The sequence below is a fragment of the Euprymna scolopes genome, chromosome 20 (genome assembly GCF_053919585.1).
Source record: "Euprymna scolopes isolate OS-2025 chromosome 20, ASM5391958v1, whole genome shotgun sequence".
In the NCBI taxonomy this organism is placed as follows: Eukaryota; Metazoa; Mollusca; class Cephalopoda; order Sepiida; family Sepiolidae; genus Euprymna; species Euprymna scolopes.
In genome coordinates, this window is record NC_136501.1 from 63,602,644 (window position 1) to 63,622,317 (window position 19,674).

At 35.3% G+C, this 19,674-nt stretch overlaps 1 protein-coding gene across 1 annotated transcript in view; it reads left to right on the forward strand.

The window, feature by feature from the left end:
• Window positions 1-19,674, forward strand: part of LOC145241445 (uncharacterized) — a 571,697-nt gene that overhangs the window by 101,614 nt on the left and 450,409 nt on the right. Inside the window, exon 2 of the mRNA XM_080104406.1 lies at window positions 2,151-2,354. Coding sequence (XP_079960532.1) covers window positions 2,151-2,354 — 204 coding nt within the window. The remainder of the gene's footprint in view (window positions 1-2,150; window positions 2,355-19,674) is intronic.

The window sequence follows — 19,674 nt, forward strand, 5'->3', positions numbered from 1 at the left end:
AGTACTCACAACTGTATAATAGAACGGACCATTCATGTATTTGATGTCTATTTTAGTGTTGTTGTTAATTATAATTGCTGGCAATCTCTTGAAGGTGACTTTGGCTGCGGCTATGCGACTTTGTATGCCAGTCGTGCACTTTCCATCCAGTATCCCAGATATTTGAATTCATCAACTTGTTTAACTGGTACATTGCGACATTTGGCTTGCATGTTGGAGCTTGGGTGTTCTTGGATACTCTCATGCTTACCGTTTTTGAAATGTTTAAAGCAAGTCTTTTACTTTCATTTGCTTCCACCACAGTATCCAGCATGTGTTGGAGGGTCTCTTCGGATTGTGCTATCAATGCAACCAGGTTCATATATAAATAGCTATTATTCACAGATAAAGATATTTTTTTACATCACACACACACACACACACACACACACACACACATACTTTCGTCTTAGTTCCAAGACTTCCTCAAGATGTGATTCTTTCCTTGTCATTGACACACCATGTATTTTCAGTTTTTAACAACTACGTTTTTTTTTTTCGATTCAATCATTTTAAAGAAGTTGGATTAAAGAGGAAACATTGATGAACATATAAACAGTTTTCGGTTTTAGTTTTTATATATATATAGTTTGGCTCTCGAGTCAACCCTACGGCCTGAAACAAGACATTGCAGAAATATGTATGCACTTATGTAAACAATAATGTTTGTATAAATAAACATACTATGAACACGATCAGTTTATTCATCGAGCACTTTTTGATAAACTCATGAGTTTCAGTGAATTTACATCTAGGAAACTAAAACTATATATATATAACAGTGAAAGTGTGTGTGTGTGTGTGTGTGTGTGTGTGTGTGTGTGTGTGTGTGTGTGTGTGTGTACATTTCCCTACCAAACTATGTCAATTTTCAATCTACAAACTCGAGACTTGACATAAGGGGTATTGAGATTTGGAAAAATCTTTTTAATCGCTTTTCGGTCAGAAACTTGGCTATCAAGGGGTCAAAGTTCAACGATTTAACCTTTGAAATCTCTACCAAACTCCTCCGCCAAATTTTGGGTCTAAACACTTGAAATGTTAGATGTAGGTTACCTGGATATGCGTCAAACATTTTAATATATATATACATATGCACATAAACTGACGAACTGCAATCACTTGTGCCCCCACGACGTGAGCACCCTCGACAAACCCGACAGGCTGCTTAATCCCACCCCCACACTGTAGAGATCCCTAGATGTAAAAGATCTTTTTACTCCAATAGTTTCTTCCCCAGAACCGCTAGACTCTGGAATTCCATTCCAGGTCCCTGCTTCCCCAACAGTACTGACGTGCAGAAGTTCAAGTGTAACGTGAACCGACACCTTGCTGCCCAAATCCCTACATAGTACCCCAGTAGTTGTTGCCCCTGATAGTAGCCCCCTACACCACAGTGGCAATTTGCCTTGTTTGGGGTGAAAATGTAATAAAAAAAAAAAAAAAATTATGAGCAGTACATAGGGCCTGAGCAAAGCTAGACTGAACTGCTAGTATATATATATATATATATATATATATATATATATATATATATATATAGGAAGCTGATTGGCTAACGAAAAAATTCAATAGCATGTGTGTATATATAAATCCAAGATAACCACAACTTTTCGCATAAGCCTGACGAATTCTCACAAGAAAGAAATGCGGAATATTCTGTGTAGCTTAATTGCCATATATATTTTCATAACTTACTACTATATATATATATATATATATATATATATATATATATATATATATATATATATATATATATATAGAGAGAGAGAGAGAGAGAGAGAGAGAGAGATATGATTGGATTTTCAAAGCCAGTAGTAATTGAAGATCTGGGTTCGAGCCTTGAATATTCTTCATTGGTTGAAAAAATCACACTGATGCAACTGCATAAGTTTAAACATTTGCTTATATATATATATTTTACATTTGTCCTTTGTCTTTTCTCTCATTCAATTTCTTCCTTTCATTTAGCTGTCATTGATTTTTTTTTTTTAGCAATCGTTTGTATTTTAAGAGTTTGACCATTTTTTTTTTTTTTTTTTACCAATTTATTATTTTCACCTTTCGATTCACTCCTATTAATTTTCTAATTTCTTTTCTTTTTACAGTGGGGCATACTCCCAAGCGCAATGTCCCTTTGGGCAGTCCAAAACGAGAAACCCATCGGGCAGAACTGTTAAAAATGTATTCCAAATACAGTAAAATAATTGAGTTTGACAAGCTCACTGACCCCACAGAAACATGGGATCTTCAGGAACTGATCGGCGAGGGAACGTATGGGGAGGTGTATGCTGTAAAAAACAAGCAAACTGGTAAGTTTATTTAACTGAATTGTCTACATCAGAAAGTAGGGGGGGGTCAAACATTGCATTGCAAGGTTTCATTAAAAAATTCACAATTTTATAGCACAATTATAGAGCCACATTAAAAATTCACAATTTTATAGTACCCCCAATGTATTTTATAGAATCATATTCAAAAATTTACAATTTTATAGGAACCAGATACTATTATAAAGCCACATCAAAAATTCACAATTTTATATGGCCAGCACACTATTATAGAGCCACATTAAAAATTCATAATTTTATTGGGGCAACACACTATTATAGAGCCAGGTCAAAAATTCACAATTTTATAGGGACAACTCTTTATTATAGAGCCACGTCAAAAATTCACAATTTTGTAGGCCTCACAGCCACTCAAGGATAAGAATTAGTGAGATTTTCATTTGCATGATGCAAAGTTAAGATCAATTCACAAGACGACTTGACAGATATTTGTTTAGATTGGATTTGAAAATGAGCATGTTGTAGTTTATAAGGAAACCATCCCATAGAAACTTGTTTCATAGGTGGGAAGTTCTGTTGTCTTGATATCATCCTCCCAGGCATTACATTCTCTTTATTTGTGTGCGTATGTCCGTGTGTATGTGTGTGTGTTAGGGGTAGTGTAATAACTGTTAATTGGCATAAAACAATCCTCACAAGTATTACCTCCTTTTCTGGAAAGGGTAGATAACAGTGTAGTATACGTTCGTTTGTCATGATATAATCCTTGCAGTCATCATCTCTTTTTTTTTGGGGGGGGGGAGTACTGTAGTATCAGTTCTGTGGTCATGATACTGTCCTCCCAGACATTATCTCCTTTTGGGGGTAGTGTAGTATCTGTTCTGCTGTAATGAGATTATTCTCCTGAGCATTACCTCTTCCTCTGATGAGTAGTGTAATAAATGTTCATTCATCATGATGCCATCCTCCCTAATATTACCGTATCGTTGGGGGGGGGGGGAATGTGATAATAATGTTTGTAATATCGGTTTTGTCATCATGATCATTCTCCCAAGCATTACCGCCTTCTTTGGAGGAGGTGGGGTAGTGTAGCTACAACGGAAGCTCATGGCGGGATTATAATGCAGAAGAGGGTCAGACGAATTATACTATTTATACTTACCAGACAGATAGTTCCTTCTCCCTCTGAACGCCCACGATTTAGAACTTGAAAGGATGTGAGACAGACAAGTCGCGCCATCCATTCCCCTGTCGTGCTATATATATCTTTCTCTACTTGCGCCATTCTTTTTCCCAAAAGCAAAGTGAGCAAAAATTAAGAAAATCAAGAGAATCAATTTTAGCGCGAAATCAGACCCCATGTAGCGTTGACGTCAAAAGAAATTCATTCAAGATAGGCGATGGCCTACTGTAAGCAGGCGAAAAACTGAACGCCTTACCAACAGTGCCACGTATGAATCTACGAGGATTAAAGAGAAATCGCAGTGCACCCAGATTCAACTTACAACCGCACGGAAAAGAGCGAGGTAGCTTATAGATTTTCCTATGTAGCACAGAAGAGATGTTGCGAGTTTGTCTCTGTTTTATCGTTATTTTCATGGCAAAAGCTCGACTGAGCTCCAATCTATGATCTCGCCTCGCCAAACTTTCACGAAAAATACTTGTCTAGTTGAAACCACTAGCAATAATTTTCCCCACTCTTTATCTGTGCCTAAACCTAAACGTAGATTCCATGAACAAAACTTATTTCTTAGAACTGCACACCTGTGGAATTGTCTTCCGTTTGCCTGCTTTCCAGCTGACTACAATTTGGTAGTCTTCAAGTCCGACATAAACAAATTCTTGATGAACCGTCCACTTAAGTAATCCAATTTACCAAATTTCCATTACTAACGATTACTACAATATTATCCCATTGACTTTTATACATGCACTCAATAACCCTTATCCTTCAGAGCTTAATAAGGGGTAACTCCTATGTAAAAAAAGGAAAAACAAAGGACAGACCTCCAAAAATCACGCTTGAGATACATACAAACGTATATGTATAAGACTACAACGGAAAAGTGCGAAGCCGGTCATAGAATTCCCTATATAGCAGAAAAGGGCAAACTCCTAGAAACCTACGCTTGGATTATATATAAACTGAGGTACATATAAAGATATATATATAAGCAGAAAGCCTCAAACGGAGAAGGTTGAGGCCGCCCACAAACTTTCCTATGTATCAAAAAAGGGCGAACTGAATGTAGATTCGACTGTCTTGCACAGGGAAACAAAGAGCTGTCACTGTATGGCACAAGGCCACAAAAAAGGAATGACTATGTAGGAGTGAGATGTGAAGGATGCATCAACTTCACGTAAAATAAGAAAATTGATTTTCCGCTATGTTATGAGGAACTGCTCAGAAGTTTATGGAAATATTTATTGGCGAAAAGGACATTGTTTATCTCGTCGAAGGGGGTGTGAGGCGAAGATCAGATTATACCTGGACTATATTATCGCGTAGTGAAATCCAAGGAATCTTCAAAATTGGATGATTTTTTTTTTTGACATTTTATTTCATCTGAATACCACGTGTTTCCATCAGCTACGTATTTTGTGTATATTATTCTCAACTCTCACCCAGACCCTTTTCATCCCTATTAGACAACCAAGCTAATTTCATATAACATTAATGTTTAAATAAGTTTCTTACTTTTTGGGGGAATGGAATAATCCTTTCTAATAAAAAAAAAGAAGAGAGATTTTATTTTATTTACTGATTTTTTATGTTCGACCCTTCTTTGGCCCGTTGGGTATTGTATGAAGATTGAGGAGTACATAGAACTAAATATGATAATAATATATAATAAAAGCTATATATATATATATATATATATATATATATATATATATATATATATATATATATATATATATATATATATATATAAAAGGCTTAATATCTGTCTGTCTGTCTGTCTGTCATGCCATGTCCGTCTGTTCGGGTGTCTCCATATTTTCAAACTCTATCTCTATTATATTTAAGCATATTTTACGACCGGGCAAAACCGGGCACTAGCCCCACCGCTGGTAGAGAGAGAGAGAGAGAGAGAGAGAGAGAGAGAGAGAGAGAGAGAGAGAGAGAGAGAGAGAGAGGGGGAGGGACAGAGCAACTTGCTTATTTGAAATATCAATTAAAACACTGTAATGCATGCCTACATTTGAATTTAATTTTTTACCAGTTTTAACGATGATATCTGTAAGATAGCGCCCATTCTTCTTTATACACGGAGTTAATCGAACTTTGAAGTTTCGGTCAACTCTTTCCAACATATCGATGGCGACAGCTCGACGAATATTTTTCAGGTGAGTCATCGTTATAAACAATTGATTTCAAATATCCCTATAAAAAATAGTCATATGGTGATAAATCATGGGAATATGCTGGCCAATGAAGATTGCCCCTCCAGGAGATGAGGTGTCCTGGGAAGTTCTGCCGTAAAACAGTCATTGACGTGTGCGTTGTGTGTGCCGTCTCACCCTCCTGCTGGAACCACACATTTTCCACACCCATCTCGTTCAGTGATCGCAGTAAACACTTATTTATCATGTTGACATACCGATCAGATGTCACTGATATTGACTGTTCGTTTTCTTCAAAAAAACATGAGCCAATTATGCCAACTAGCGATAGTGCACACCAAACAGTTACACGAAGTGCGTGTAGAGGACGTTGATGAAGTTCTCTGTGGTTTTCAGGATTCCAATAAGGCAGGTTTAGCTTATTTACCGATTCCGAAAGATGGAAGCGAGCCTCATCATTGACGAAAACATGTGTGTCATCAGGTAAGCCCAAAAGCGCCTTACATGCATTTTCATGGGCAACAAAATCGCGTAACCAATTTGGATTGTGGATTAGACACTATGACATATGTTTAGTGGTAATGCTAAGGACGAGAATGTTTTGGTTTGTAATAAACAAATTATACTATTTAACACGTGTGTGTGAGTTCATTCCCTATGAACTTTAAAACGGCTGGGCCGATTTTTATGAATTTCACACAAATGTACTTTATGTATCTTAGGTGTTGTTTTTATCGAAATGTCTTCAATAAGTATCGATAATCGATAATCAAAAAATCCAATGAAAGAAAGAACAGGCGATTTGGCCAAAGTTAACACCTTATACAGCATAACATCATAAGTGCATTTCAGATGTTTTATTACCACAAAAGCAGAAAGGCCTGGCATATAAAATCAACAGTAGGTTCTTAGTTATAACAGAGGTGCGTTCGAAATGAATGTTTCTGTTTAGAGAAAAGTTGAATCATGACACTTGACTTTTTTATTTTAAACTTCAATTCAAACAATTATCACCGCTCAAGCAGAAAAGCCAGGTATATAAAATCAACAGTTGGTTCTTTGATATGACAGGGGCGCGTTCGAAATGAACCTTTCTGTTTAGAGCACAATTGAATCATGATACTTGACTTTTTCATTTTAAACTTAACTTCAAGCCATTATCACCGCCCAAGCAGAAAAGTCAGGCATATAACGGTCGGTTCTTTGATACTACAGGAGTGCGTTCGAAATCAATGTTCCTGCTTAGAGCTGAAGCAGGATAATTGACTTTTGCATTTTAAACTTTAATTCAAGCCATTACATATAAAAATAATTTTATAATATCAACAGTAGGTTCTCTACCGTGCAATGTACACTACAATGCATTGTGAACTAAGTCATTGCCGGGAGGCATGTGAATCTTCCTCCCGGTGCACTACGATGGGTCCCCGACTAGTGAAGGCAATTAATGGATTTTATTGAAAAATAGATGTCACTGATTCTGATGACAATAAAAATATGAGAGTGTGAAACATTCACCCCCGAGCAACGTTGGGTCTCCCTGCTAGCATACTATAATAGAAATATAATAATATTATATTGTCTTTCATACGAAAAGGAATATTAGCATGATGGACTAATGTACTAAAAAAAGAATTTCGCCAAAAATCGTATAATAATTAGAGATCGTCTGTCGGTGACTTACTCAGTAGATGTTTACATTAAGATTTAATTTTATATAATTCGATATAATTAATTTATTGATCAAAACACACTTTAATAAAAATTAATTCTACTTTTACAAAAAAAAAAAAGCAATGTTAAAAATCGATTGTCATATAATTACCTTTTAGCTTCTTATCTAACATATAAAGTTATTTTGTCGGATTTTCAAAATCGGACCCAAATAACAATCCCTCTGAAATATCGATATTTGCTTCAGACTAGCCGCTTTTGTTTTTGATATCCAACAGAGATCACTACAAATTAAATATTGCCTCAGTTTTTGTTTTTTTTTAATTTTTTGCATTTTCCAGAAAAATGTAATTTTGATAATAGTTATGACAGGAACCATGTTTAATTGTTTTCAATCGCTTTTAAATACTAGCAGCGACAACGACAACAACATTATTAATTTCTAATGATGAGATTTGAAAAAAAAAAAGCATTTGCAAAAAAGTGAAATAATTCCTAATAAAGTGATCTTGGCGAAAAATAATTTTATGGATAAATGGAGAGGGAGTGGCGTGAGTCGAGAAATAAATATCATTCTTCGTAAACTGACAAACATCTCATTCAGCCTTTGCAGATATTTTAATGCCTTTGCACCTTATCTTTATCAGCCATCTTGAATTTCATGACATCGAATCCAAAGAGGGGATAAAAAGAGAGAGAAATAGGCCGAGAGAAAGAGAGAGAGAGAGAGAGGAGGCAGAGAGAAAGGGAGAGAGTGACTGAAAGAAATATTAAGAGAGGGAAAGAGATATAAGCGAGAGAGAAAGTTATTGAGAGACAAACAGAGAGAAACAGCTAAAGAGAGATATAGAGACAGGCAGAGATATAGAGGCTGAGAAAGATAGAGACTGGACGGAAGAGAAACAGAGATAGAGTCAGGCAGAAAAATATAAAGACATAGGGAGGTAGAGTCTGAGAGAGGGAGGGGGAGAGAGACTGAGAGAGAAAGAGAAACAAACAGATATACAAACAGAGAGAGAGAGAGAGAGACACACACACACACACACACACACACAGAAACCGAGGTAAAGAGAGACAGAGATAGAGAGACTGAGAGGGAAACCGAGGTAGAGAGAGACAGAGATAGGGATAAAGATATAGAGAGAGAGAAACAGAGATGGAAATAGGCAGAGAAATAAAAACAAATAGGAAGAGACTGGGAAAAAGATGAAGGAAGAGAGATACTAAAAGAGAGCAATAGTTATATAGTAATAGAAAGAAAAAATGAGAGAGACAGAATGACAGTGAACAAGAGATTGAGAGAGAGGGAGAGAGACTGTTGTCACTTTTGTTCTTTTTGTTGTATTCCCATTATACAAGAATGTGTGTGTGTGTGTTAGTGTGTGTTAGTGTGTGTGTGTGTGTGTGTGTGTGTGTGTGTGTGTGTGTGTGTGTGTGTGTGTGTTTTGTATCAGATTATGCTAAAATTATTTTGTAATTCGTTTTGAAAAAGAAAATTGATTTTCAAATCAAATTTTATTCAAATGTATAAACGATAATAATCAAGTTAAGAGCTATATGCATCATTTATTTTTCATAGGAGAAGGTCTCGGGTTTATGTTACATTTGCCACGCATTATAAAATGATCAGTACAGCAATCATCTCCTCTCATAGCTCTGAGGTTATGGAAGTCCTTTAGTTGAGACATCCTAGTAATTATGTAGAGAGTAGGCTGCTTAGATCTTATATGTTTCCAGGAGTTGTAGCACTTATCTGGGATATTGAAGAACGTGTTTGTGATTGTCAGCTGGTGTTCAGAGCACTTTGCTAGGAGCATCTCATCGTTTGAGTTCATTTTCATTCTTCCAAACTTTCTCAATGTTTGAGACTACGCTTCATGTCCTACTCTTGCATTGAAGTCTCCTAGCAGGATGAATTTGCTAGCATCAAAAGTCTTGGAGAGCATGCTATCAATTGAACGATAGAATAGATATTTCGCTTCATTGCTGTTGGTCATCGTTGGTGCATAGGCTGAGATCAGTATCAAGTATCTTCTTTGACCAATGTGAGTCCTTAATAGTATAAAATGATCATCCTTTCGTGTTGGCCGTGATTCAAATTCTTTAACAAGTTGATACGATATTCTCCTCGCTCACCGCATGGGTTTCTAGACTAGTAGAATGTGTATGCTTTTTTTTTTTTATTATCTGGTTGTCTGAGACGAGTTTCTTGCATTGCTACAATGCCACCCTTATAACGTTCCAATTCATGTGATATGAGAGCTGTTCTTCTTTCGAGTCGTTCTTTATTATATAAAATAGTTCTGACATTTCCATCCCATTACTTTTCATCCTGACCTCATACTAACACAGCTACAGAATAAAGTTAAGAGATTGGCCATATATCTATTGTCCATCATTTCGCATCTATCTGGGCAATCATTAACGAAATTTTATCGACTCGTAAAATGGACCATTAACGTGGGCCAGCTCATGTTTTCCATTGTAACCTAACCCATCTTCCTTAGATCTATTAGAAGGGAAATGTATACTTAAATCTATGGTATATTCCTGGTCAGCTAATATTTTCAAACCATGTTAGATCAGAATAAAAAAGAAACAGAAAACTTTTCGTACCCTATATAAAATTTTATACATACATATATTTTGCATTTTTTATACATATATTTTTTAATCTAATGTTATTTAAACTGTTATTTGTCACGTTAATGTTACCTGTATTCAATTTAAATGTTAAAAATAAATAACAAGGGACGTAATTCATTAATGCTGTGTGTCTGATTCATCGAGAAATGTAAATTTTATAAAGTTATTATGAATTAGAGTCCATTGCATGCATGTCAAACTCAGAGTCTAGCAAGGTTCATGGGAATCAGTTTACATAGTCATAAAGGCAGCATTCCTACAAAACTTGAATGCCTACTGGAAAGAACTTCAATGCCTTTTAGACACTATTTTCGAGTGTTGAAGATCTTTATGTACATAGTTTTTCAAGACAATCTGACATGAGGATATGTTTCTCTACAAATAAACACTGGGTAAATATTTAAACCTGCTGTACCCGGCCACGCGTTGCTTTGACTCAGTTGGTTTAAATAAAAATACAAAAAAAATTTACTGTAAATTTACTGAGTATATATATATATATATATATATATATATATATATATATATATATATATATATATATACATATATATGTATGTATGTATATATAAATATATATATATATATATAGTAAAAGTTGCATTCTGTAATGTTTGTATAGAGTTAATATATTTTTTGCAATTGTTTTAACAACGAAAGTTGTTGTTTTTTTTAAAACACGTACACAAACAAACGCATGCATGGACTATAATAAGAATCAGTGGCGACACATGTATTTTTTGTTTAAGTTCTCAATACTTGTGGATACACAATATTTTGAGACTTGGTAATGCTTATAGCAAATGCACATCGAATGGTGAAGTGCAAGGCACACACACACACAAGACAGTTATGACCAAAGCATGAAAGGAAATTGATGATGTGTGAAGTAATATGTCTGGTAAGGACGCCATATTGTACTTTTAGTAACCGTTCGTTTTATGGAGCATAAAATTGGATTCCGGAATATGAGAATTATCAGAGTACAGCTAATCAGAATGTCCAGAATGTAGCGAAGGAGCTGTTATCATTTATAAATTGGAAATCGGAAAGATTATGATATATCTATGCATCTATTGGCCAGTTACAATCGGTGTGGAAAATGTAGAATTGGTCTGGTGACAACTGGTAGCAGTCATAGATATAGCACTCTCTCTCGATACTAGCGCTGAAGTACATATATTTGGTGACTTCAATGTCCACCACAGTACCTGGCTTGGATTTTCTAATTATACAGATCTAGCTGGTAGCACAACACATAGCTTCACTATATTCCATTCCCTATCTCAGACTGTTACATTCCCGACATGTTTCCCAGACCAGCAAGACCAACATGCCTCACTTCTAGATCTATTTCTGACAACAGTTCCCGATTATTGTACAACAAATGCCCACAGCCCACTCGGGAATGGTGATCACGCTGTGATAATGGTAGAAATCACCCTAAATTCTTGCCCTAAAACTGTAGATGCACTACTCAAAACAACAAAGTATTACAAAAAGGTCGACTGGGAAGCCATCAGGGAACTCATCAGAGATGCCCCATGGCAAAATATCTTTTCTCTCCCAGCTGAACAGTGTGCAAACGAGACCACTGAATGGTTAAAAACTGCAATTGAGGCACATGTTCTCACACGGAAATTCTATAGCAAACCCCACTCTCCTCAATGATTTACCTCTGCTTGTGCAGCTGCTATTGCTCAAAGGTAGCATGCGTTCCACAGATTCAACCGACATAAGTCCAGTTCAAACAGACAGAAGTATATAGAAGCCAGAAATAATTGTAAGAGAGTAATAGCGACAGCTAAGACAGATTACACTGAAACCACCAGGAAACGCATTGAAACACAGAAATTAGGAACCCGTGATTTTTGGAAAATCTACAACAGTGTAGTAAATAATTGGCAGTCAACGATCTACCACTATCAAAACAATCATGAGGTTATTTGCACGGCAACCGACAGGGCAAATCTGCTTGCCAGTCGCTTTGCCTCAAACTCCACACTGGACCCGGCACACCACTCCCTCCCCGACTTTCCTCTGCGGACAGACACCACACTAGACGATTTGAAAATCACTCCTTCTCAGGTGCATGGTATCATAAAAAACCTAGACACCTCAAAAGCATATGGACCAGATCTCGTCCCGGCTGTGCTATTAAAAAAATGCTCTGCTGAGATTGCTCCAGTTCTGTCCAAACTTTACAATAAATGCCTTAACGAATCTTGCTTTCCCGACTGCTGGAAAACCGCTTCTGTGGTACTAATCTTCAAGAATTCTGGTGAAAGAACTGACCCACTAAATTATCGCCCCATTAGCCACCTCCCGCTTTTCGCCAAAATATTTGAGTCCTTAGTTAATCAAGCCCTAGTCCAGCACCTAACAGCTGCTAAACTCCTGACCGACAAACAATATGGATTCAGACAAGTCCGTTCAACAGCAGATATCTTAACTGTAGTCTCTGAACGTATATATCGTTCACTGGACAAAACAGGGGGGGGGTAGAGCGGTAGCCCTTGATATATCTAAGGCTTTTGACAGGGTATGGCACGATGGTCTTCTAAGGAAAATTAGATCATATGGTATCACTGGAAGAATACACAATATAATTAAATCCTTCTTAAGTAAGAGAAAAATCCAAGTTGTCCTCGACGGTCGTACATCTAAACAATATGATATAAATGTGGGAGTACCCCAGAGGTCTATCCTTGGACCTTTAATTCCTGATATTCATAAATGACCTCCCTGATAAAATTGTTTCGGAGATGAGTATATTTGCCAATGACACCACCCTCTATAACAGGCATGAGGGGAAAAGAAATGAACACATATCTAAGGAAATGGCAGACTTACTAGAGGATGATCTCCAATCTGTAGTGGAATGGGGAACAAAATGGATGGTCACATTCAATGCTGCCAAGACTAAGCTTGTTTCCTTCAATAACTACAAGAAACCTTTTCTACCACTGGCTAAGAATACACTGAAAGTACTTCCTTTAAACTCCTCGGCCTAACGTTTACAGGGAACATGAACTGGAATATATACATTGAGAGCATTGCCAAGGCTGCTGCAAAGAAGGTGGGTTCTCTCTACTGTGCCAGAAATTACTTACGCCTGAAAGTATCCTGTACCTCTATAAGGCCACCATTCGCCCATGTATGGAATATTGCTGTCACATTTGGGTTAGTGCATCTGCTGGTTGTCTCTCACTCCTGGACAGGGTTCAAAAGAGAGTCGCCAACCTGATCGGTCCTGAACTGTCATCTAAACTTCAGCCTCTGTCCCATCAACGAAATGTTGCATCCCTCTGCCTGTTCTACAAATACTTTAATGGTGACTGCTCTGACGAACTGCAAGCACTTGTTTTTACCTCCTCGACGTGACTACCCCTGACGGACACGACAAGCAGCTAAGTCCCACCCCTTTACAGTAGAGATCCCTAGGTGTAAGAAAGCCTTTTACTCCAATAGTTTCTTCCCCAGAACTGCAAATCTGTGGAACTCCCTTCCGAGATACTGCTTTCCCAACTGTACTGATATGCAGAAGTTCAAGTGTAATGTGAACAAGCATCTTTCTACTCATCTTCCTTCATAATGCCTCCGAAAATTGTCCCCCCTACTTCAAAACGGCACTTGCCTTGTTTATGGGTGAAGATTGAATAAAAAAATTTTTTTTTTTAAAGTGTTGGGACTGATTATTTAGAGATAAAAATATGAACTCCTTCCTCTAAGGATGTTGCGATTGTGATGGTGTTGCTTGTCAGATGCAATGTAGCATTTAATTATAACGACTGAATGTGTCTATAATGGTGTTCGAAAGCTAGATAAGATAGTGGCTATTAGGCTAGATGTATTGATTTTATATGTGGCACCTGTTGTTGCAAACCTACGATACTTTGGAACAGAGGGGAATTTCTGTAGTCATTATATTAGATAGGAGATAACATATTATCTGCAGCACAAATAAGATCTAGTTGGTATGACTTTTACAAGGAACGGTGTACCTTTCTCCAAGTGATGTTACCTGAAATAACAAGACGAAGCTGGATACTCCACCGGACTAGATGAATTCTTGTCTCGCAATACCACAAAACCAGTAGACCATAAATAGGTATAATAAACCATATTTAAAAGATAGAGAAAAATTATGTTCCCAACTTCTTTAATAGTTCGTTGTTTGAGATTTAAAGGAGAACTAAAATGGAATATTGAAATATTTATGTATCTCATATAGAGATCAAGTGTTAGCTCTTGGAAGTCTGGCCCCTTGATTTTTGAAAACTTCGACTGAAGTAATATGAAAAAAAAAACGATTGAAACTGAAGCCGTTTAATAAAAAGTATTTCCAATATTGTCCTTAAATTTAAAAAGATGCAATACATTGGTTCTGTTCAAGAATGTAAGTACAAACTATGTAATGTTGTACGCATGCGTTAACATGTAGACACTAACGCCTCAACACATTATAGCAGAGTACGTCGCCAAAAACATAGGACAAGTAATAACTCGACTCCTTTCTTTTTAAAACAACAACATTAATCTCCGTGTACTTTCCCAAATAAAACATGATCAACAAAAATGGATGGTCACATTCAATGCTACCAAGACTAAGCTTGTTTCCTTCAATAACTACAAGAAACCTTTTCTACCACCAATAGCAATGGCTAAGTATAACCTGCCTGAAAGTACTTCCTTTAAACTCCTCGGCCTAACGTTTACAGGGGACATGAACTGGAATATATACATTGAGAGTATTGCCAAGGCTGCTGCAAAGAAGGTGGGTTCTCTCTACCGTGCCAGAAATTACTTACGCCTGAAAGTATCCTGTACCTCTATAAGGCCACCATTCGCCCATGTATGGAGTATTGTTGTCACATTTGGGCTGGTGTATCTGCTGGTTGTCTCTCACTCCTGGACAGGGTTCAAAAGAGAGTCGCCAACCTGATCGGTCCTGAACTGTCATCTAAGCTTCAGCCTCTGTCCCATCGACGAAATGTTGCATCCCTCTGACCTCTGTTCTCTCGAACACCTTTGTCTGTCTGTGCATACGGGCTTTTTATATCATTTTCTTTTTCCCTACCATGAGGTCACTTTGCACACAGCTCTTCATTTGCATACGAGGCGCTGCATGTACCGCGATGGTGGTGGGGGGCGAAAACAAGTAGGTCGATTTCTAAATGGGGCTGAATTCTAGACGGTCTCAAAAAAAAAAAGAGTTGTGGGAGTTGGAGAGTGTATATGATATTGCTTTAAGATGAGATCAATTATTAGAGTGGCCGAACGAAAAACAAAAGTTGGGTGCGTATTTTGATATTTTCCTTCCTTCTTCCACTTGTTCGTATTGCTGTCTGTGCAGGCCGCAAATAAGCTTGCAATAGGCCACATACAGCCAGCGGCTGCAATTTTGACATGCCTGGTTTTCTACACGTATATTTAAATTGCATTTTCATTACTGAATGTGTAGATTAAATAGCCACACCTTACGAATGGGTTCGTTGTTTTTGTGTTCGTCGGGAATTGTTTCAAATTGCTGAAAATGATCGATTCATTATAACACAATTTGATTATCGAAATTTGATTACCACAACAGATGCCGCGTTTTCTTTGATTTTTATTTTGTTTTTCTTGATTTTTCGTGTCATTTATCTTAAGTTTTTGTTCTATCAGCTCCATCAGCAGAAAGAAGGAAAGAAATGGCCACATGAACAGACGGTTTTGTTTCGTCTAGCGAAAATCAAGCGTTTTTCTATTCATGAGATATTCGCATTTAAATAAGCATTACGCGATCTAGAGTTACTTTCAGTGGTTTTAACTAGGCAAGGCCAAAACGGAAGGAGGGAATAAGTATTTTCTTGACGAAGTCCCTCTTTAAAAATCTACCAAAATCAAGTAATTATCCATCAATACGAAATTTTCACCGATTATTAAGTGAAGAACGAACTTTATAGTGGTGTATTTTTTTCATAATCGATGCTTAAATATATTTCTTTTTACCTACAACCCCCTCTTTATTTGTAGGTACAAATATGCTTAAAATAGTCAGCCGAAACTGAGCAAAATATATTATATTGTAGAGCGAGGTGAGGATGGTAAATAAAACAAACAAACAAACAAACAAAAACAACTGCATACGTATCAAATTTTAAGGTTCCAAATCCGAATTTTGAATGTATTTAATTTTTCATCTTTTGTGTTTTGAAGTGTGGAATATGTTAATAATAATTTGAAGTGTGGAATATGTTAATATCTTTCAAATAAGCAACAATAATTAATATATTTTCATCATTTTTACGAAAAATACTACTTTTAACTTTTTGAAAAATAATTTAATAATTTTCTTTTAGTTAGCATAACATTGCTAATATACCATTAAATAGGAAATGCTTTGAAGAATCGATACCTTAAAATCAGTAAATAACTGTGCATTTTGCTAAAAACTATGATAATTTCTTTCGGCAATTTCTTGTTACGTGATATCAATTCACCTATGGTCGCCTACACGCTAAAATAGTTGTATTGTATTTACAACAATTGTTACCTCCCCTTTTCCAAAATTAAGAATTATGTCTCGTAAATCCTTCCGTAGTTCCTTAAAAAGGGCCGTTAAATTTTGGATTTTTGAATTTTGACATGCGATTTCTTCATAATGAGATAAAAGATGAAATTCAGGTGTTTACGTTATAATATTTTTGCATATTTTTGTAGCAAATAATCATAAATCTTATTTAGACAAAAAATAATAATAATAATTGATTATAAAAGCTTTAAAAAAATATTTAATTGTTTTATCTCTTGATACAAAAAATCGAGGTGAATGGGTTTTTTTTTAATTTAAACTTTAAAATTCTATTAAAAATAGTAGAAAAGTTTTATAATATTCTGATTCTTATATGATAAAATTCAGGCTTTTATCTTTCTGGAAAAAACAGTTGCTCAAGAATAATGCACTTTAATAGATTTTAATTCGTTTAAAAAAACAACAAAAACTTGGTTTCTCTTTCACTTTTTATCCGTGCCAATTTTTAATGTTAAGTGTAGAAATGATTTTAAAAGTGATTGTAAATATTGTTTTAAAGTTGTATATATTTATGGTTTTAACGTTAATGGCATTTATGGTTTAAAACTTAAGTGTATTTATGGTTTTAAACTTAAATTGCTTGAACCTTAAGTGTATTTAAATGTATTTATGATTTTAAACATAAGTGTATTTATGGTTTTAAAATTAAGTGTGTTTATGATTTTAAAGTTAAGTGTATTTATGATTTTAACATTAAGTGTATTTATGGTTTTAAAGTTAGGTGTATTTATGGTTTTAAAGTTAGGTGTATTTATGGTTTTGAAGTTAGGTGTATTTATGATTTAACGTTAAGTGTATTATGGTTTTAAAATTAAATGTATTGATCGTTTTACGTGAAGTGTATTTATGACTTTAACGTTAAGTGTACTTATGGTTTGAAAAATAAGTGTATTTATGGTTTGAAAAATAAGTATATTTATGGTTTTAACGTTAAGAACAGTTCTCGCCTCCTTAAGTATTAAAATTCTACCTACTTCCACCACTAAGGATAAATAAGCTGTTGTCTCAGTGGCCGCTTTACACTCATTAACCCTTATCCTTGAGTGACCTCCGTGCCTTGATAAGCGGTGACCCTCTTGTAAAGAAAAAGTGAATGTAAATATCGTTTTAAAGTTGGATGTATTTATGGTTTTAAAGTTAAAAATAACAATATATAAAAGCATACATCGTCTTGTGTCAGTCTTGCATACGGCTTATTATAGCAGAACCCAGCTTCCCAAAACGTTGGCGAATCCCCCGGGCGGCGGCCAAAAGACGGAAGGCCACGCAGCAACAGTTATGTCGTTATAAATGTACTGTGAATTAAATGTATCACACGCACACACATACACACACACACACACACACACACACACACACACACACACACACACACACACAAAACATTATATGGGCCATGGGCTGTTAAGACATTTAGGACACAAGGACAATAGTCCGTCAAATAAGCCGTTAAATAAAGCGTTAGATAACACACATTTTAAAACATAGAGGGTGAATCAGCCTCTTTATGAATAAATAGCTGACCTTATTTTACTAGATGCGTGCTTGGAGAAATTTTTTCTATTTCGATTTTACGGTGCTGGTTAAGTTTGTTTTTTAATTATTTTATTTTATTTTTTCCTATGCATTGTCATATTAAAGTAAAGTTTGTTCTGCGTATACAGTTGTTTGCTATTTCACATGTACAAAAAACCTTTTCGTAGAGCAAAAGGTATTTTCATTAGAATTAAATGCAATAAAAGAGTGAATAAATTAATCGATTAATTAGTGAAGTTGCACTCTTCATTGCTTAATTCATTGATTAAATGGTTAATTAATTTATTGATTATTTGATTTTTACTTTCACTTTTTCATTCCATTTACATAGATTTATATATATATATATATATATATATATATATATATATATATATATATATATATATATATATATATATATAAACTAAAACTTGCTGCTATGATTTCAAATGATCTGAGATAACAGCAAGGGGAGACTTGATTCCAAATATTTCTCATATGTTATATCTCCTCTCTTTTGTTTTTCATACATAAAGTAAATTTCACAGTGCATAAAGCTTATTTGATACTGGAGGTATTCATAATCTTACCCTATTTCCAAAAGAGGGGAGATATAACATATGAGAAATATTTGGAATCAAGTCTCCCCTTGCTGTTATTTCAGATCATTTGAAACCATAGCAGCAAGTTTTAGTCTCCCCTTCATCAAGGCCATATATTTGGGCGATATATATATATATATATATATAGTCAATAAAATAACGGTATCGCCGGTTTCAAATCAAATATAGGGGACCAGTTTATGGTCGAGAAATATTCGACTCTCTTCAGTTTCTGTTTTATAACTTTTCTTCCGGAAATAGCGACCACGCGTTTAATTTTAATTTTTGTTTAATTTTAGCTCGAGAATTATTTGTTTATTTATTTATTTATTATTTACTAGCTGGCTACCCGGCATTGTCCGGTCGTAAAATACGTTTAAACATGACATTTTAATTCATGCAGATTAAAGAATCAGTCCTCTATCGATTATTATATATTAAGAGGAATAATTTTCCCGGTGGACTAATTCACAAAAAAAATAAAATAATAATAATAATAATAATAATAATAATAATAATAATAATAATAATAGTAATAATGCCATTCATCAAATTCCGTTTGTGTTTGTTTACAATATGACGTCAGCTGATATGTGGGCTTGGCGATGAATGACCTGGAAAGTCACTTCTGATTAATGTTTAGTTTTAAAATATGCAAACGAAAAAATGATTTGCAGCGATTTGAAATGGTTTTTCTTTTTCGATACTCATTAATAAGAAAAAATTAAAATAAAACGGTGAGGCACACCCGGACTTGAACAGGGGATCATTCGATCTGTAGTCGAATGCTCTGCCACCAAGCTATATCTCACGATTATAATATATCTGCTTTTTAAGAAGAAATGATTTGCTGAAATTTTATTATCTTCCTTCGTCAGTGTAACGTAAATTATTCCCCTGTAAAAATGATTCTTTTTTTAGCTATAAGAGAGAAAGTTTATTTTTAAGGTCGGATTTTTTTTTCGATTTTCTATAC